This window comes from Oryx dammah, unplaced genomic scaffold (genome assembly GCF_014754425.2).
Source record: "Oryx dammah isolate SB20612 unplaced genomic scaffold, SCBI_Odam_1.1 HiC_scaffold_26, whole genome shotgun sequence".
Taxonomy (NCBI): Eukaryota; Metazoa; Chordata; class Mammalia; order Artiodactyla; family Bovidae; genus Oryx; species Oryx dammah.
The window spans coordinates 48,339,293-48,360,574 of NW_024070210.1; the positions used below are offsets into that span (position 1 = coordinate 48,339,293).

General features: G+C 38.8%; 1 protein-coding gene across 1 annotated transcript in view; it reads right to left on the minus strand.

The window, feature by feature from the left end:
- Positions 1 to 4,381: 4,381 nt before the first annotated feature.
- The window catches only part of RFX7 (regulatory factor X7), a 139,846-nt gene continuing 122,945 nt past the window's right edge, over positions 4,382 to 21,282 (minus strand). Inside the window, exons 5-9 of the mRNA XM_040226583.1 lie at positions 18,178 to 18,294; positions 16,814 to 16,898; positions 15,492 to 15,699; positions 11,961 to 12,256; positions 4,382 to 10,548 (exon numbers count right to left, since the gene is read on the minus strand). Of these exons, the coding sequence (XP_040082517.1) occupies positions 7,270 to 10,548; positions 11,961 to 12,256; positions 15,492 to 15,699; positions 16,814 to 16,898; positions 18,178 to 18,294 (3,985 nt within the window). The 3' untranslated portion in view covers positions 4,382 to 7,269. The remainder of the gene's footprint in view (positions 10,549 to 11,960; positions 12,257 to 15,491; positions 15,700 to 16,813; positions 16,899 to 18,177; positions 18,295 to 21,282) is intronic.

A 21,282-nucleotide genomic window follows, 5' to 3' on the forward strand; every position in this document is an offset into this window, starting at 1 on the left:
AGACATCATCATATCTCACTGAACTTCTCAAAGGATTCTGGGAAGTAACCAGGATGAGGCTCGTTATTCTTCATCAAGTGCAAAGAGGGGAAAGAACGACAGAACCAGATCTTGAGCTCAGTGTTCATGACTTCTAGCCTATAGGTGTATGAGTCAAGGCTAAGTGTAGGAAATGTTTATTCTAGGTATTTTAAGCAGAAAACTATTTAATGCAGGGAATTTGATGCTTCTATGTAAATGAAAAAACAAGCTTTAGATTGTGTCTCCAGAAATGACTCTCAGAACATGGTAGAGTGGACCACTGGGGAAACAAGTTCATACCTGGAATCACTGGAGATCAGGAAGCCGGACCAGGAAGTTGCTGATACTGACACTGTTAGCATCACTGCCACCAAGTGACTGCATCTTGATGTTCACAGAACTTGTGACTTGGCCCTGGAACATGATACCTAAAAATTCTAGATATCTAAGAATCTCAAGAAAGGACTCTAGAACACTGCTGTTAAAAGATTTTGTTACTACAAGCTTGCTTGCAAGAAAACCACCAAAAATGGGTAGGAGGATTGCTTCTGTTTCATTTTTATCCTCCAAATCTTGCAAGCCTGCCTCTAACAGAAGGAATGTAATTCATATCCAGAACCCAAGCTGTGAGGAAGCCTGGAAAATGTTTTGGGCTTTTCTAGGATCTGCCTAAGAGGAAGAGGTTGGAACAGACAGTTAGCAAGCTGTTCCACAGTATTTGCCAGGGTAAAACTTTTGTCTTCGTTCAAGATGTTGGCAAAAACAGTAAACAGGCCAGAACCACGTGGAACACCACTAGAAAATGTTCTCCAGATGGATATCATCACTAGTATTCATATAACTTGCTAGGGTTATGGTTATAATTCGCAGAGCTGAAACCTAGGTCTAACACTAATAACTAGAAAGCTATAGTGACTTTCAGTTCAACCCATTAATTTTAGTTGTTTAAGCAGCTTAGAATCCACCTAATTTATTTTGTACAGTTATGAAACAATATTCAAATCTGTGCTAAACCAGGGTATTCTAAGTCTCTGCTGAATTACCATTTCCAGTGAAAAGGAGATGCAAGGGGAACCCATTCTGCAGGGGAACCCAAGATGGTGTAGTGATCTCCATTCCCCACTGCTGCTCATTAAAATCCTCTAATGGCTTTGTTGGTTAGAATTTGCATTTACACTGTGTGACAGAAAACTCAGAAAGACTGAAACCAGAAAGAAAGTTTTCCCTCACGTAAAACACAGCCAGAGCCAACAGTCAGGATTAGCAGAGCAGCTTCCCGAGTCATCAGGGACTCAGGCTCTTTTTATGCTGTTGCTCCGTCATCCTCCACATGTGGCTTCATTGCAGAGCAACTGGAGTTCTATCTACTGGAGTCATCCTATCTACACTCCAGCCAGCTGAGAGGAAGGAGGGCAGGAACACTTCAAAGAAACACGGAAACCTTTTGATGCTATCTTTTTGGCTGAGTACTTGGTAAGTGGCTCCACTTAGCTATGAGGGAAGCTGGTAAATGTCTTTTGTGCAGATGGCTAGGAGAATGTGCTAGTGGCAAATAGCAGTCTCGGCTACAGTGACTGCATCCTGCAGTCCTGTTCATTGTGCATCTCTCCCTCATCATACTGTAAAATTTCAAAATGGCAGACATTTTCTCTAACTCCTGGCACAGACACTGACGTATTTTAAGCAATTTATCACTTGTTCAACAAAACATTTTTTGTCTAGTTTTTATTTCCTGGTGACATTTAAAAAGTGATTTTAAAGTATAGGTATACCTGCTAAGACATGCTTGAAAGGCTATGTGCAAAATAAAATTTTCTATTTAAATCTTACTTCCCCCTTGATTTCCAATACATGAGGGCATATATTTCCAAGGATAGAGAGAAGGGAAAGGAACTCGTTTAGGGGAAAGTCACAAAACACAGCAAAATCCCAAAACAAAAATGCAAAGTATAAGAAATATAAGGATAAGTTACATAGAAAGAAAATTCCCACAAAAATCAACCTTAATTTTAAGCCAGAAAGAACATTTCAAAGAAACCAGCAAATCAAACTACTACAGCAGGTAATTTGAAGAAGTATCTTTAGATATAGCGTCATAGTTAAGAACTAGGCTTTGGACCCAAGTTAATTACAGCTTTTCCAATTAGCTATTACTCCTACCAGTTGATCTCTGAGCTAAAATTTTCTCACTTGACAAACAATATTCTTTCAGAATTGTTACAGTGAGAAAACCAAAATATACATGCAGTATTTAGCACAGGGTTTAGTGCAAGAAAATATTCTATATATGGTAGTAATACCATCCTCATAATGTATTTCATTTACAAAATTATTTTCCTTTCTCTCTCAAATCAAGTACTTCTTAGACATAAAATCCAGAAAATCATAGTCTTTTTGTTTTTCCCTTCCTAAACTTATGTGTTGATTAGAGCTCCAGGGATGGTCATACACATATTTTTAAAAATTTTCATATTATATACTATTGATAAATTATCTCATCCACAAAATCTGTAAAACTCTAATTGTTTAAAATTCATTTATAGCAGTGTTTGTCCAAATAAATCTCTACAGTCTTAACAAAAATCAAAATTTTGGTCTTCTATGACAGTAGCAGGTACTGAGGCAATTTGCATTTATGATATTCAATAATACCTGATTTTTCTCTAGAGGGGGAAGGCAAACCACAGGTTAACATTTTGCCCTAGTTAACAGGAAGAACCTTCTTTTGCCCAGTTCTTGGATCCTCGGAGTGTGAATTCTCCCCGTTTTCCTTCCAGATAGCATGCCACATATATTTCTATTTGGCACTTCACAAAGAACACACAATTAGTTCTTTACAAGACTGTGAGCTTCTCTCAAGAGTGGGCACTAGATCTTAAGTCCTTTGTATCTTCTCCAGCTTATGGGACTTATTTTAGGTAGATGATCACATGCTCCTGAAAATGGGCCCCCTCCCAGAGCTATAAAAAATGAATCAAGAATCTTAGCTAGTTAGTTTTAGGGTAGGTCTCTGACCTTGTTTTTTCTAATAAGACTAAGTTGGGGATAGAGTGGGAGAGCCTGGTAAATATCTTTTCTTTTTGTTTCTGATAAAAGGCTGAGGGCTGCCCTTACCACCTTGTTTGGGATGTATGAAGGTAAAATATTTGGAGCTGTGGCAGTCGTCTTGTGACCATGAGGCAACAGACAAAGAACAGCAACGTTGAAGCTGATGGAACACAGAAGAAAAACAAGTCACTGGATGAACTCTCAGTACCTCCTTTCACCAAAATTAAGCTAAAGATAAATGTCTTTATGGCTTAATCCACCGTTAGGTTTTCTCTCAGTTGTAGCCAAAAGCACCTCAAGTACTACACAACACTTTCCCTCCAGAATGCCTTACTGGTTTATTATAGCAACTGGTTCCTGTTTTGTTTGCCTATTCTTGATCATACAAAAATTATACCACCCCCCTTTATTACTGAGAATCCTAAATACTTAACTATTCAGAGATTACATTACTTTTATTTTACCTTGAGTGACTGCTGACTGTCTTCCTTAGGATTTTTCATTTTCTTCAAGTACTTTAGAATTTTCGTTTGCAGGCTCCTCTTATGAGTCTTTCTATTCTTCTCTTCCTCCCTTCCCAATCTCCACTGTCTTCTTGCCTTTTATGATTGCTTCTACCACCTGTCCACACTCAGGGCTCTGGTCCTGTGGTGAGAGTGTGGCTACTGAAAACCTACACAGATCTGTTTCTCAAAGAAGGAGGCTCTGGCTCAGGCAAGACCTGGCTACAATATAAGTTACCGTCCTAGGCACTGGTTGTTGCTGCATCTTAGTGTCAAAAGTGAGGAATCTTCAAGTTAGACTGTGGCTTCTTACTCTTTAAGATTTGAAATTTCTGGGTGGTCTTTCTTGCTTACAGACCTAGAGCTCAAGTTCTGGCTCACAAGTTCAGTGCACTTATCACTTTGTATTTCTGGTTCACCAAAATGCCTATCATGCTTTTGGACATAGATGTGCTTTAAAATATTCTCAATTTTCTATTATTTTTCAATTCAAAGATCCCCAAATACCCATATCTAGGTACACCACAGAGTAACATTTTAAAGCAAACATTTTATGTCAATGAACAAAAGGAAAGATTTGTTGTTGTTACAACATAAAACTCTGTCATATATCATTCATCAGTAAAAAATTGTAAGTGAACAGCAGAGTTTGGATGAACAAGATAAGATCCATATAGCCTTCTGGATTAATGACAGAGACTAGATTAGCAGCACTGCTCCTCCTTATGCTGATTTTTTTCCCCCATTTCCTCAACTTTTATGCGCTCTACATAAAATACATCCCATAAATCACTTTAAAATCCAGTCAGTTTAATATAAAATGTTTTTAATTGTTTTTGAAAACATTTAAAAAACAATTTTTGAGCACTTTCAATAAAAAAAGAGAACTGAAATGCTACTGCAATATTCAACTACTGTAGTTTCAGCAGGTACAACAGACAACAAAACACTGGGGAAATCTTGACTTTTTGCACTAAATGAAAACATGAAACAGGGCTTGTTTTTGTCATTTATGGTGTAGTAAAGCACGTTATAGTACAAGACTCTTATATGAACCTCTGATGCACTGCACAAAAAACCACTTTCCTTCTTTTCAGTTCAAAAGTCAGTGCTTATTGCAATTATATGCAAAATTATTTACTTCATGAAGTCTTATCATGATAAACAGTATGCAAAATGTTTAAAACATCAAAACAATGAAAATAATCTGAGAAAAGAACATATTCAACAATAACTAAGCAGAATTAGTAAACATAAAAAAGTAAATAACTTGTGAATAACTATGTTTGTCTGGTTAACACTGAACCAGTTTTCAATACAGCCAAGAAAAAAAAAGTGGTTACAGGAATACCTAGTACTGTACAAGATAAGTCAGTAACACTCATGCACATTTTGTGATCATGTATTAACATGGTGAAGCAAACTAAACTTAATTCTTCCTGCTGTAATATTCTCATGTAAGAGAATAAGAAATAGAAATATCTCATTGAGATTAATGCACATTGCTACATAAGACAATTTTATCTGTCACTTTGATGACATTTTGTCTTTTCATAATGAAACACATTTAAAAAGTTTAATCTGTGGACTGTATTGGTTGCATTTATCCTAAGAGATGTGCCTACCACAGGTTCAACAAATTTAGTGCAATATATGAATCCCAGGAAGTTTGCTGGACGAATTCAACCAAATTTAAAGTGTTTGCTGCAATACTATACAGGGGTTAAAAATCCTCCAGTCTTTATATTTTTATCAAAAAAGATTCCCATTATTTTTTATATTAGTAGGAAGCTAATAATGTAAACAAGGGATTAGAATGGCCTCAAAATCTCCTTTTCAGAGTATCTCATATAGAAAGGCTCCCATCATTTGTTAAGAGAAATCCCACAGTTTCCTTTGGGTATTGCATACTTTGGTGTGCAGTAGTGCTGTGTCTCAATGTACAGTGAAGAAATAACTAGCATCAAGAAAAAATATCTAACAGATCATTAAATCAAGATAACAGCAAACACACAAATGTCAGTAACTAGGACATATCAATATATAAACCTCTGAGCCAACCCTAGCACCATTTATTTATCAAAATGTTAATATTCTATCTTGCAAATTTATTGAACAATGAAACTGTATTAAATTAAACTCATCACATTTGTTAAATATTCATTGATTGTAGTCTTCTGATTGGCTTACTAATTAAGGTAAAGGAAAGCTTAGTTAGGTTCAAGATAGCAGAGCAATGGTTTAAGGACAACTTTAAAAATTTAATGGCAAATTTTTAAGTCTATTTGAAACTAATCTTGAAAATCACTTAAATTGAGCTGTCAACTAGTGAGAAGACTTGTGTCAGCATGAAATTCATAAATAATTATTCACAAAACAAAATGGGAGCTATAAGAGAGAAACATTCTAAAACAAATCCTGAGTGCTTCTTTTTGCAATTGTGGTTATTACAATAAATAAATTAAGCATGTTATAAAATGCTCCTCTTCTTCAAGTACTATTAGATATCCCCTTTGTTTTATCAGAGATAAAGATTTGTGACTTCGGACCTTGGGTGATGAAATGTTGTCTTTTCAGTTTTTTGTGTTATCTCTCTCCTGCTTGCTTGTGTTTCAAAGGGATCCCATGATCAAACTGCATTTCTATGTTCAGGAGGAGTGAAGGAGCCAGTCGCTAAATTGAGGACTTAAGAATACTATAAATAAAAACCTTCAAAATAAATCTTAAATAGAATTTAATATGTGCCTACAGACATATTGTGATGAAACTAAGAAAATGCTTTTTAGTTTCCTTCTAAATTTCCTCATCTCAACTAACCAGATAATAAAACAAGATATTCTTCTAACATGCTTGCATTTGTTCTATTAAATTACAACATTTCGCATTACTCACTTGCTTTGTTTACATGTGTGTGTGTGTGCATGCGCCTGCATGCGTGCATGTCTCTGTGGTAGCTCCATATTAAAACTAACATTTTAAAAGAAGACTAACGCAAGGTCACAAATAAAAATGGCTACTAGTTGTTCCTTTTAATAATTTTAGTGCAGCTTTTGCTTTCCTTATATTAATATTTCATTTTCCATTATTTCCTCCTATTTAAGCCCTTCGTTGCAGGTGCAAATGGTACTGAAGTCCCAGAAAGTCCTACAGAGATTTTATTTTTTCATTCTACAGTAGCTCTATGCTTCAAGCCTAAATACTTATAATAACCTGAATATTATCCTTGTTTCAAGGAAGACCTTCTTGTCTACAGTTCACTTTAGCTATGATTTCATACTTAAAAAGATAATGCCAACAACAACAAAATATCCTATATCTAAAATCAATGGTTTCCTCTAAAATCTGTGCAGATCAACCAATGAAATAAAATGAACTTATACAAAATAAAGATCTAGACTGCTCTTGTAAAAGCTGGTTATTCTTTTGTTTACTAGCAAACAATGTGATTAAATGGGGGAACATTACAAAATTTAAAACCTAATATTTGTTTTTCTACAGCCTACTCTTTTCAGAAACTTGGTAAGAACTGAGGCGAGTCTAACCATTTCCTACTGAAGAAGAAACCACTTCGGCAGCAAACTCTTTTTAAAATGTCACAATTAATAGTAAGTGTTTCTGCTGCGGGAGGCACTTCCATTAAGACAAATACAATACATATGTCTTTAGTTACAGTGTGCTACATATTATAAAACACAATTTAACCCAACATTTCAACAGTAGGATGGTCCTTGCTTTCTATCCATTCAAAACCTGATGAAGTCATAGAGCTCATGGAGTCACTGCAAATTTGTTGAAACAAGGGGTCATTCTTTAATTCTTCCAGTGTAGGTTCATCATCTTGTCCCTGCTGACGACCTGGATCAAACAGTAGATTTGGGTCTAGAGTGTTCAAATCGTTGATGCTGCCTGAGAGCTCAGAAGACAACCTGATGTCGCTAGAGAAGTCAGACGCAGGATTAGTGAGGTCAGATGCTACCTGACCTACTAGCTGCTGGCTGGTCTGCAAGCTGTCTCCACTCAACAGGTCTTTAACAGTGCTGCTGAAATCTAACTGTTGCTCTCCAATTTCTGATTGTGCTTGATTATCCCCAGGAGAAAAACTGATCTGATCGGTGCTATTACTTTTGGTGAGGTAAGATGGTGCTTGGAATTCATAAATAGAAGTGCTGGAATCAATCATATTCTGCGGATTGGCACTCGGAAAGACAGTGGATGTTTCCAAAATCTGAGTGAGATTCATCCGGGCGGTGTAATTGGAGGGCAGATTGTTCATGCCCAAACCTCTCACAGCATCATCATTGTCAGAATCAAGTTTACTCAACAAAACATTGGTTATTTTCTTACTGTTCGTTTGCTTTTGAAGAGCGTTTGGGAAGGCTGTTTGCATCATGACTGTCAATGGAACTGACTGACTTCTTTGAGCTATGTTGTTGGCACATGCATCTGTGTGGACATTTGTGAAAACATGAACTTCGGGGGTTACTGTACTTCCAAAGGGGGTCACATTGGATCGGGGGATATTAGATACTGGGTAGAGGGTGCTTCCACTAAGATTACGCTGGCGATGAACAGCAGGGCTCACACTCCGGCACCTGAAGTTGCTGCTGGCAGATGAATTAGTTCCTTTATTATCAAGAGGGGCAGGGACTGCAAAACCCTCCTGTTTATTGGTGTTATTTACAGTGGCACCTTGATGCTGCACAGGAGAGACAGGAGTCAAACGACCAAAATGACTGTCATGATGTCTGGATTGAGACTGGTAAGACTGCCCAGGCACAGCAAAAGCGTGAGGTTTCCTGAAACGGTCTTCCACTAGTTCCTGATAGCTTGGGAGAATGCCGTGGCCAGAAACAGATGAATTACCAACCCCACTATACCCATTATTCATCCATTCAAGCTTGGTTTTGTCAGGGTGTGTGGCCATGGGTCTTTGCATTGGTTTCACAGGACTACTTGAGACAATGCTGGCATCATGATATGCCATACTGGAGCTTATTGGGGTAAATGCAAAAGGATTCCTGCATTCCACGGGGCTGGGAGGGACACTACTGCTGCAGTTAGAGTGTGGCGTACCGATGGGTGTATGTCGGCTACTTCCCAAAGCACTATCCACAGGTGTCGTCTGGGCCAGCCTGGAGCAAGGGCTCTCCCGTGACAGACTCTGCGACCCAGCAATCATTTCAGATGTGGGGGTCGGGGTGGGGGTGGGGGTGGGGGTGGGCGTGGGGGTGGGGGTGGGGGTGTGGATTGGAGTGCCATTGCTATGAACTGGATGATAGAAGTGGGTGCTGGAGGCGTGAGATGACATTGGAGCGCCTGGAGTCGCAGACTGACTCTGCAGGGTCATTCCCAAACAGTTCCCATAAGAATGAGGGTTGTTCATCGACATCTGCTGCTCCATGAGCACCAGCTCTTCTACAATACTATCCTGTGTAAGCTCATCGTCAAAAGGAAAGTAGCTTTCATTTGTTTGGGAAACAGAAGGCTCAAATTCCTTCAGTTCGGACTGTAGAGGTAACTGATCTGAAGACTGTGCTTGTATTTGATTCAAAGAAGATTCTTGGATCTGGCCATGGAGCTGCTGGGAATATGTGTCCTGTGGCATTCCTTCTAATTCCCAAACAGACTTCTCTAAGTCATTGATATCTGAGTGCTCGGGAATTGTCATAACACTGATATCTTGCTGTTGTTCACAGCCGGCAGATATAAATTCAGAATCCTTAGTGACCTGTTGCCACTCATTTGGATTAAAGCTGCCATCTGATTTTGAATCATTGTCCAAGAGAAAGACACTGCCTTCCAGCTTTACTTTGATATCTGGAGATGATGATGGTGTGGTTTGCTGTTCTAAAGCTGAATCGCTGGTAACAAGAGCAGAGGAATCCAAGGGCTGACTTGCCACTATGTGTGAGCTGACATGTGTTGAGACCTTGCTGGAAATCTGAGCACCTGCTGCTGAGCTCTCTGTTTTCCCTGAATGTGGAACCTTTGGGTCCTTCTTAACACTGCCTGGTTTCTGACCTTCTGGGATAACTGCAGACAGCTGTTCCACAATTGGTTTCTTTATAGGAGGCACCTGGGACTCTTGCAGTGCAGAAGAGAGCCGCTTTCTTGGACTTTTAGTGCACAATTTAGGGTCTTTATTTATTGAGTCACCATTAGATGGTGAGCTGGTGCTGGTGAAAGTGAAGTTCTGAGTGGCAACTGAGAGAGTGACAGTGCTCTGATTATTGCCTGTTGAAGTGCCTGGCAGAATTTCATTACAGCGATTTTTACATTTGGTCCTCTGGTCACAGACCTTAGTCGCTTTTATTTCAACGACACCTTCATTGGAAGGTTTCTGTACTACTCCATCTATATTACTTTTCTGTCCCGAGAGGGCACCAGGTGTTGTTTTGGGCATGTCGGTCCCGTCAGAGTTCTCTTGGCACTGTATCGGAGGCTCATCTGATGATGTCTCAGGCTCCATTTTGACTTCCACGGCAGAGGGTCCCCCGGTGCTGCTGGTCTTGGATCCGGGAGACTGAAGTGAAACAACAGAACCATTCTTGATCTGTGGGATGGTCCGTGCTTCTTCTGTTGTTCCTGTAGCACTGTTTGCTGAGGCAGAATGTTTCAGAGGGGTACTGCTGCTGCTGGGTGTGAGGGATATCGCTGTCATTTTCACCACATTTAGAGAACTCATGTGTGAGGTGGGCACAACGGCAGTTTTGATGGGACTACTAGTGAAGAGGACAGTAGTCGGAGAGCGGATGGTGAGAGCACTGGTGCTGGCTGGCTTGGGTAAGATCTGAGGATAGCGGTGCCGGGCAGAACGATCCCCGCCGGGACTGGCTGGGACGTTCTGAGGAGTCTTTGGTGTCTGTTTCACAGACTGCATGTGCTGAGTGACCACCTGTACATTGAGGGGAAGAACTTTGCCATCAGAAGAACTCATTGGACTTGGTGAAGTTACCAATTGCCTGGTCCGTTGGACCTGTTAAAAGGTAGAAAACAAAAATACCAGATTTATCAAGTCCAGAGTATAAATAGCAATTCATATAATTCATTAGTATTGAGGCATTTTATACATGTAATGCTAAAAAAAGAAAAAAACAGTTCCTATGTTAGACAAGAATTCTTTTAGACCAGATAAATAAACACTATAATACATGCAACACGGTGTAATATAGTTACCAAATACAATATGTAAGAAGAATATTAAGATGTCAGTAAAAAATTTCACATTGCTAAAACAATGATTTTTTTTTAAGGAGGTTATAGGGAGCAGAGATAAAATCTGAAGAACTATCACAACTATTTACTAACTGGAATTTGTGCCAAGATGACTCACTCACAGGGGAGACTGTCTTATACGTGGACTGACCTTGGACATTACTAACAAACCACTGTGGATAAGGTCTCAGATAAAACTACTGCCTTCCCCAGTTCGCTGTATAATGATCAGTGCAAGAGAATGGTTCCCAGGTACTCCATGCTTTAATGACAGGATGACGATGACAATGATAAAAACAAGAAAAAAATAAGATACAATATCTTTCTAATAGTATCACAAATAACAACCTAAAATACTATCTTGTTTTAGTACGATACACTCTCATATTCAAAGCCTGTTCGTCATAACCTCAGTTGTGTGGGACAGGCAAGGAGTATACCCAGACCTCAATTTGCTGGTAAGGAGAGAGACTCAGAGTAACTAAGAGACTTGCCCGAGGTCCCGTGTTCAGCAAGCCAGAGATGGGACTATGTTAATGTTTTACCGATACACATTATAATTTTGTTCCATCTGAATGATAAAAAGAAAAAAAAATTAAACCAAAAAAAAAAAGCCTGCATTTGTGTCATCTTTGCTGAGCCAGAGATGAAACAACTCTGAAAATGACTCATCTCCTCATCTCAGCTCTGACTGGTTATACGAAAACTTATGTGTCTTGTAATTTCACTTCTGTTCTGTTTATAGCTTATTTTGTAGATAACAACGTATATCCTGAATAAAAGACAACTGACTGAAGTGAAATCTTTGTGTGGTCACACACTCAGTTTATACCTGAATTTATACCTCTGCTTATGGAGGAGCCTGGTGGGCTGCAGTCCATGGGGTTGCTAAGAGTCGGACACAACTGAACGACTTCACTTTCACTTTTCACTTTCCTGTATTGGAGAAGGAAATGGCAACCCACTCCAGTATTCTTGCCTGGAGAATCCCAGGGATGGAGGAGCCTGGTGGGCTGCCGTCTATGGGGTCGCACAGAGTTGGACACGACTGAAGCGACTTTGCAGCAGCAGCAGCAGCATACCTCTGTTTGCTGCCTTCTCCTGTGCTACTTTTAATTAAACAATGGACTTCCCACCATCCCAGTCATGCCAGATACTGTTTAATGATATTACCGGAATGGGACTAGGGACAGCTGCCACGACGATACCGATAGGTTGAGGAGAGAGGATTGCAGGGTTCCCATTAGAGAGATTAGTCACTCCGTTGCTTGCTGCGCCTTCTGATTTTTTTGCTGAGGATTCTCCTGGCAAAGGGGATTGTAGTTTCTGTTCTTGCTGCTTCTTCTGGATTTTCCGTTGCAATTGCTGTTTAGCATCAATAGGAGATGGCAGAGTCTTCACTTGAGGCTGAAAGGAATTACTTTCAGCTGTAGGTATAAAAGCAGAAGGCTGGGTAATTCCTTTAATTCCTGAAAATAAACAGAAAGGAGAGCGTAAATATTCTTTATAGAAGGCAGTTACAATTCAATTTCTTTGATTATGTAGCCATCTACTGGACAAAGCAACAAACCCAGGACATTTTAACTCACAATTTCTTTACAAAGCATTAACATTACATTTACTGTTTATAAATATTTGCCAATATGGTTTTAATTGAACCTTAAAATATGGCTCAACTTGGTAGTTAAACCAGCAATAACAGATGAAGATTTTGAAAAGAATAGTAGCTATATCACTAAAGTGCAGAAGTTAAGACAAGTCAGTACCAAGCTAACATGTTTTACATTTTATCAGTAGATGTCAGAAAATCTCCTTCCCCTCTTCTCTAATTAAGAAACTCATGCATTTTTATGATTTTAATATTCAGCCCACAAGGGGCACTCAAAACATATTTGCAGAAACCATCTATATCTTAGGAAAAAATTGCATGGGGAAAACAAGTCTTTAATTCCACAAGAATTTCATAAAAATAGGTACTACAGTTTTAACTGATAAAATTATATCAGTATGACTTAGGAGAAATTAAGCAGAATTTCTTAGTAAGACTGAAGTTAATAAAGTCTAAAAAAAGGGTCTCCGAGGAAACTTTTTCAAGCAGTAGTAAGATGAAACACTGAGAAAAAGGAATGATAAAATAAACACGGGATATATTTTAAGAAAAACTGGTTATGTAAGAAAATTAATTTTTCAAAAGCTCATTTCACATCTAGGGAGTGGTATTAAGATCAACAAAAAGGGAGCAGTCAGTAAGAAGAATGGAGAGAGGCCAGGGGAGGACACCCCGTCCTGAGGGCACGCCCTGCCCTTCCCTTCCCCAGACGGTTCTGCTTTTCATCTTGTGAACAGCAACAGCCTGGTGAGTGGGAGACGAGAAGGAGAGAAAGTACCTGTAAACTCTCACCCACACACTCATTCCTCAACAATCTCTCATTTTCTGACCTTCCCTTTAATCACCTAAGTACTATTTTTTCCCCTCAAATCCAACTCAAATCACACTGCTCCCTTGCAACCCATAGCCTCGGCTCCGGCTGCTCAGCACCTGCACCCCAAGAGCCTCTGCCAACTGCCCAAAGCTCTCTGTCTATGATGCCTCCTGCCAGGGTTTCTGGACGGGAAAGGGTTCCAAGCAGCTGACTTAGAAAAGGACATCTGTAATACAACCTGTTCTTAATATGGAGACTATAAAAAAACAGATTCATCTTCAAAGGATGAAGATTATTCACTACAAAAGGTATTTTTAAAAGTGGCAGTGGCTGAGAACAAAATTGCAGGAGATTCTAAAATACTGAGTAATGACACAGTTGTTAAAAGAACAGCCTCCCAAGCTACTTTCAAAAAGTTACAAATGTTTATTTATATATTGTATCTATTTATATGTCTAGTTATATATTGTATATTATCTATTATCTATTTATACAAATGTCTATTTATATGATTGTCAGTATTTTCATTTATAGAATATACCTTTCTTCACACTTATGCCTTAAAAATCCATTAATTCAACATTCTTTTTTTAGTCAGCCTATGTGAATACTGTGGGAAATAAGACAGATGTTTCTTTGATATGATATCTATGATATCATAGAGATCATGATATCTAGATACCTATGATATCTCTTAAGTCCTCAATGTGTTCCTCTTCTGGGTGTCAGTAGGGGTAGGAGAAAGGGAACCCTGAAAGTTGAAGGGCCCATATCTTTTTTTGAACTTGTTTTGCTAGAAGCTAGAACAGTCTTATGTAAAGGAGTAACCTTGGTTTGGAGACAGACAAATCAGGATTCAAATTCTGGCTCCACACTTCATCTGACTATGGACAAACTACTTAACTTCCCTTAGTCTTGAGCTTCCCTGGTGGCTCAGATGGTAAAGCTTCTGCCCGCAATGTGGGAGACCCGGGTTCGATCCCTGGGTTGGGAAGATCTCCTGGAGAAGGAAATGGCAACCCACTCCAGTATTCTTGCCTGGAGAATCCCACGGGTGGAGGAGCTTGGCAAGCTAAAGTCCAAAGAGTCGGACACGACTGAGCGACTTCACTTTCTTTCACTCTCGCTTAGTTTTTTTCTGATCTTTAAAATGGGAATAAATATCACGGCTCTTACAGGATTGCCATGGGAATAAATGAGGTAACAGATGTGAACTAACTAGCTACATCAGGCTGCCCATGCACTCTTCAGCCCCTGTGTAACTGTAAATGTATGGATTTGAGTCATCCAGTTTATATTGAGATAAACGATGAGGCTCTTGTAAAAGGCTATTTTGGTCATATTGATGGTCCTCAAATGACAAAAAAAATGAGAGAACAGAACAATCTCACACACATACCACAAATGCTTAAAGCTTCTTAAACATAGAGGAAAAGGATTCCTTATTAAAATAATGAAGTTAAGATAAAAAAATAAAGTTATTTAAGAGTATAATTATAGTCCTCACTGGGAGAAATTTACCATTTCACATTAATAAATTTTTTTAAAGAAGTTATAATTTCCTAGAGTAATAAAATTTATTCACTCTTTCTTAGGTTATTAAAGTATGACTGAAATAAGACATTTGAAAAATTTCATGAAAACAGGTACTTTATACAGCTATTAACTTACAAGGGAGTCATTATTCTAATGATACTGCCAGTCCTCAAACTGTCAATTCTAGAGTTCCTATCTGAATAAAAATAGCTATTTGAATGCATATTTAAAAAGTCACTCTTGTTATTTCATAGTAATGCTTCACTCACATGATTTACTTTTTGTGAGACCAGGTACCTTTCACAGTGTCCAAAGATAACTTCATTTATAAGTATTAGTTTTCGGTATAGGAGTCTCAGCCAGTAATTTAAAAACTTAACTTTACTATTTACTTGTAATATTTATTTATTTAGAAACACATATATACTTAAAAGTGCACATACATATATTATTTAAACTTCAAAATAGCAATGGAAAAATTAATGAAATACCAACTGGCAAATCATAACAGTTTCATATTTAAGCAGATCAACATACAAAGCTGTAACTTAAAATTTATCATGAAAAAACTGTTGTTATTATTTTTGTTAGTTCAATAAGCCCATCTTAATTTCGAATTAAATGAAGAGTGAACATATACAAATACTAAAAAGAGAGAGAAGTGTTATGGCTAAACTCTTTTTTTTACCACCAACTCTAGATGTAGTAACACCCTGTCAGTTTCAGCTTGTTAATAATTTTGTACCTGGTGGTGCTGCTGCCATTACAGTAAGCGCTGCCATCGACTTGGTGCCTATATAGTGACTTTTTACAAGGAAGCGGGCTAATTCCAAGACTGTGTCAAATGGCTGGCTTAACACCTTCTGGGCCCACTCACACACAAGACGGCAGGCAGAAGAGATAACTTCTTCATCAATGTTCTGAAGCTGCCCAGAAGGTTCAGCGCCTTCCAACTAAACAGAAGAAAAAGGGGGGTGGGGAAGACTTTTAAAAAGAAAGTTCAGAGAAATTAAATTGAAGTACATTCAAGATACATAGGAAGTGAGTGAGTGAAAGTCACTCAGCTGTGTCCGACTCTTTGTGACCCCATGGACTGTATAGTTCACCAGATTCCTCTGTCCATGGAATTCTTCAGGCAAGAATACACTAGCAGGTTGCCATTTTCTTCTCCAGGGGATCTTCTTGACCCAGGGAGCGAACCTGGGTCTCCTGCATTGTAGGCTGATTCTTTACTGTCTAAACCACCAGTGAAGCCCCTTAATCAGAAGATATAATCTAAATCTGTCAGATCAAAGCAGTACTAAGTGACTGGTATTGGCAGGCATAAAAGTAGATCCTTGCAAATACGGGTCCTATGCCTGTAACTACTGGTGCACAGCCATCAGCAGCATTGTGAATATAACGTCTAAACATATGTTGTTAAACATACATGAAGAATAACAGATCTGAATTTTTCTAAAAGCCTTTTCTAGAAAGCCTTTTCTTTTCAAGAAAACAAACTATGCCATGAATTATATTTTCTCTTCTGAAAACATTCATTCTATACACATTACTCTGTAGCTCAAATTTTCCATTTGACAATATATACCGTGAATATATCTACAAATCAGTAACTTTAGATCCATCTTTTTTTCCCCTAATTTGAAGAGCTATGTGAAATAAGCAATGTACGCTAACAGTGTCCAGCCATTGTTGAGTTTTTTGGCTCATTTATTTAGTAAAAGGCGCAGTTCCTGGTCCCTGGTTTAATCCAAATGAGACTATGTAGTATGCATTTCAATGCTGATAATAAGGTACAGTTTTACTTGGGATTCCCTGGTGGCTCAGCTGGTAAAGAACCCACCTGCAGTGTAGGAGACCTGGGTTCAATTCCAGGGTTGGGAAGATGCCCTGGAGAAGGGAACAGGTTACCCATTCTAGTATTCTGACCTGGAGAATTCCATGGATCGAATAGTCCAAACACATGATTGTTGTTTGTTTATCCAAATGAGACTACGCAGTATGCATTTTGATGTTGATAATAAGGTACAATTTTATTTATTAAAAATAAAAGGCAGAAATTCTTACCCCATCTCCAGTTTTGTGAAAATCAAGATTGGGCAGTGTTGGCATATGAACAAAAGCTTTTTTTCTTAGTCCACTGTAGCAATATGTAATAAATGGTCAAGGTCTAGAGTACTCTACATTAAATGAACTGTTTATACAGTTAGCACTTGGAAAGCAACCATATATGAAATGAGAATAAAATCGGCCTGAGACATCATCTACTTTCTGAGTTCTTCAGGAAGAGACTTTAATATTAGAAACTCAGGACAGCTTTATTCTTTTGAAACTGCAACAGTTCTTATAGAATATTACCATCTTAAAGGAAACAAAATGATTCTCATCTGGTATAAATTTTATGAATAAATGTTCCTAATAAGCTGTGCCAGCCACCAGTAACAAACAGGTCAGAAGGAAAGGAATATCCAGATGGAAACCTGGCAGAGAGAAGGGAAACTCTAGCCAGGGCACAGGGACAAAAACAACTCTTAAGAGTGTCACAAGGGCTTTAACCTTTTCACTTCTCTTTTTCCACTGAAACACACAGGATTATCACCTGTAACATGCCAATGACACACCAAGACCTTTTCGTTTGCACTCAGGACACGAGACTAGGTTGTGCAACTAGTAGTTAGAGAACACCTGCCTGGAGTCATTTTAGAAAAGCAGCCTCTCCCCTTCCCCTTCCATCTCCTCCACGGAAGAATTTTCATGCTTTGAAAGAGGCCAACAGCAAAGCAGAGAGAAATGATGTATTTCTAATAGGATTTCTAACCCTCCATGTGACAATCTTCTTCCAAGGGTAGGAAGAATTTTATAATAGTCTTAATTTTAATTTCCTTACTTCTGTTTGCTCCTATGGGGCCTTTTCTATGCCCTGGTTTAATTTTAAAATAGCCTTTAGATGACTGGATGAAAAACAGTTTAAAGATAACACTAATCCTGCAGGCCAAGTTCCACAAGAAAATTTTTTGAACATTGTATATATCACCAGGGCGAGCCCTATGTTTCTAAGGTAGAGGAAGGAAAGATGATAAGCTAACATCTTTTCCCACTTTTACTGATATAATTTTCAAGTGCTGTCCTATGGTGTACCTTAATAATCCTCATTATTGAGGAAAAGATCAAACCATTAAGGACACATTACAGTGACAGAATAAGGTGAGATCTATCACAGTCCTAATGACCACCATTTGTTATTTCTCTTGCAGTGTGATAAATAGCTGGGAGAATAACATTTACAATTATTCTAAGTACTTTTGGGTTGTTTATATTTGTTGATTTAAATTTATTTCTAAATATAGTTGCTAGTTGAACTACAATAGCAGATGTTCAATACTAAGTGAGAACTTAAAGAGATCACTGAAAATTAAACTGGTAAAGGATATTTAGATTTGCCTCTTGTGCCCAGACGACGTGCCTTCATGTTTGGAAAGACATTTTTCATAATCTTCCCGAAGTCAGCAGCGCTTAATGGATGGTAACCAAGATTGTCACAATAGCTCCTGCAAGAGAAGAAGGGATCAATTTAGAGAGCAACAGAACTCAGAATCACATTAGTACAGTGTCATTTCAGTCAAATCTGACCCTTATGACAAAGTGAAGAAACACATCTTCAAGTCATTCACTACAATTTTCATTGATGCTCATCCTTCTTTAAAGACTAACTCAGGCTTAGTTAGTTTGTTTCATCCTCAGGGCATACAGTATTACTGCTTTTAACAGCAGAAACTAACACTCAACCAGTTGGGCTCTCTGTTTCCACATATGTCTCAAGCTCATGTACTGGAGTAATTTCCAATGTAGACATTATGGGTGTCGGACAGAGACCAGACTACTACATGGTTTAGATGACACACATGATGTATTATGACTAAAGGAACCTCAGGGATCGTCTGTACCAACATTCTCATTTTACCAGTAAGGGAAAAAATGAAGGCATGGTGTTCTCATCCCTACCACCCCTATTACTGCCAAGAAAAAAGTACTTAATAAGGCAGTAACTTCAAGTGGGACCAGGGAAACAAGCCAAGTCTTAACTACTACTAGAATCAGGTACTCTGTCTTTCTCTACAGCTGCCAGTCCTAGGTAGAAGACCAATTCCTCCTTCACCAGTTCAGCAGCAGGAAAAGGCCATTTCCTGTTGGCCTTTGGGAGAACCACTACCTGAGGCATACCAAAGAAGAAGTCAGAGGAATCGCAAAATAACTCAGTCAAATCTCCTTGCTCATTCCTCATTTCAGAATCAACCAATATAGCTGCTTGATGAAGAAGTCATGTGGTAGAGATCCAAGGAGAGAGGTTTAGGATAAACAAGAAAATCAACTAGAATGGGCAGCATATAGTGGTAACTGGGACTTGAGTTCTTGTAGTAGATGGTTGAGTATGCTGGCAACATCTTTGAAGTGATCTGAACTTGGAAGTCAAATTGGTAGACACTGAGGAGAAAGATGCCCTTTGGGTTTAGCATAGGCCCCTGGTGGTGGCTCAGACGGTAAAGCGTCTGTCTATAATGTGGGAGACCTGGGTTCGATCCCTGGGTCGGGAAGATTCCCTGGAGAAGGAAATGGCAATCCACTCCAGTACTCTTGCCTGGAAAATCCCATGGACGGAGGAGCTTGGTGCAGGCTACTGTCCATGGGGTCGCGAAGAGTCGGGCACGACTAAGCGACTTCACTTTCTTTCTTTACTTTCAGGAGAAGGATGGAAGCCTCAACAGAGAGAATGGGTAGGTCTGAAGACTGGTGTTTTCCTTGATTGTACCCTCCTTGTTGCAGCACCAAGCACCGCACACTCCTGTTGTGGGTGGGGCTGAGGGGAAGGAGTAGAGGTGCCTAGCAGATGCATTCTCAACAATGCTGCAGAGCAGGGAGAAGGGAAAGGAGCTGATATGTACTGCGAATTCCCTCTATAAGGAATATTAGACACATCATATTTAAGCTGAGACTAAATGTGATACTCCAAGTGGTTCAGGGGCCAAAGTTGAAAGCACAAAGTGAAGCAATGACTCTTTTGTGGAACTGACAATTTAAATAAATGAACTGCATCAAATCATAACCATTTCACTAGCAAGTTAAACGAGCACAGAAAGAAAATGAATGAGCTCTTTTACAACTTAGGGCCTTGATACTTGTTTCCTCTACCTGGAATATTTTCTTACCCTTCAAATTCCAGACTGGTATGATTTTGAAAGGGTCTCTTCTGTCTTCCCTATCCAAAGCAGCGCTCTCCTGCCATGCCCTCACCACCTTGCTTATCTGTGTATCTTTTATTCTCCTAGCTTCCAATTATATAACAGCTAATTTATTTGTTGTTTGTCTCCTCCATTAGACTGTAAGTTCAACCAGGGCAGTGACCATGTCTATTTGGTTTACCACTGTATTCTTAGAACAAGGAAAAAGACTGAAGAGTCACATTAGACCTTAATATGACATATAACTTGATATGACTTTAAATATGACTTAGTATGTCATATTTAAAATGACAAGAAACCTTAAAGAAACACATTGAAGCAATGTGCAAATGAAGCAAAAAAAGAAAACAGTGCCCACTGGCTCCTATAACAGCACAGGCAGGTGGGCCTAAAAAACCTGAAATCATATAAAGAGAAAGCAATGAGTCTAATGAGAGATATAATATCCATTCTATCCTCCTTTTGTGACTGAGGTTTTGATTTTTTTTTTTTCACTGTATTAGTACACTAAAGTTCTTTACTTTGGCAGAAGGGGTAGGCAGAAGGTTGGCAAAACTAAGTGTCAGGATGACCGATGCAAAATTTGCTTGTCAAATTGAATTAATCCTGATTTCAGAATGATTTTAGAATGTGACCATCCAGTTTCATCTGGTTTTTGACTCTTATTTATGCCGCTAAAAGAGGGGAATTCATTGGGAGAATAAAATTTTAAAACAATGAACTTACCTTTAAAATATTCTTTAGCAGATAAATGTAAAACATACTTTGGAGACATATAAACAGCTCAAATTATACCTCCTGAATCAAACAGAAGGCAATGTTGGGAATAAAACTACTTATGACCCAACACTCTACACTTTGAAATCTTACACGTCAAAGAGAAAACAGAGTGCCTCAGTTTGAAAGTAACAATAACAACACCTGAACAGGTCATCAATTTCTTTGTGAAATGAGTTCAGAAGGTTGTACAGTTCAACTTCCTGCCAGGTATGGAAATGGCTATCCTCAAATGGGTATCTGAGCACTCTGCCTGAGAGAGAGCTCTAGATTGTGAGGTGGTCTAACCAATCTTCAGTGGTTCTAATTACCAAAGAAAAAGAATTTCATTATTACAGCCTCTTCCCTACTGAGAAGTTCCAGATATTCAATGACTCTTTAATATATCAATAATTAAATATTTATCGGCTCCTCTGTCCATGGAATTCTCCCAGCAAGAATCCTGGGCTGGGTAGCCATTCCCTTCTCCAGGGGTTCCCCCCGACCTAGGGATCAAACCCAGATCTCCTGCATTACAGGCAG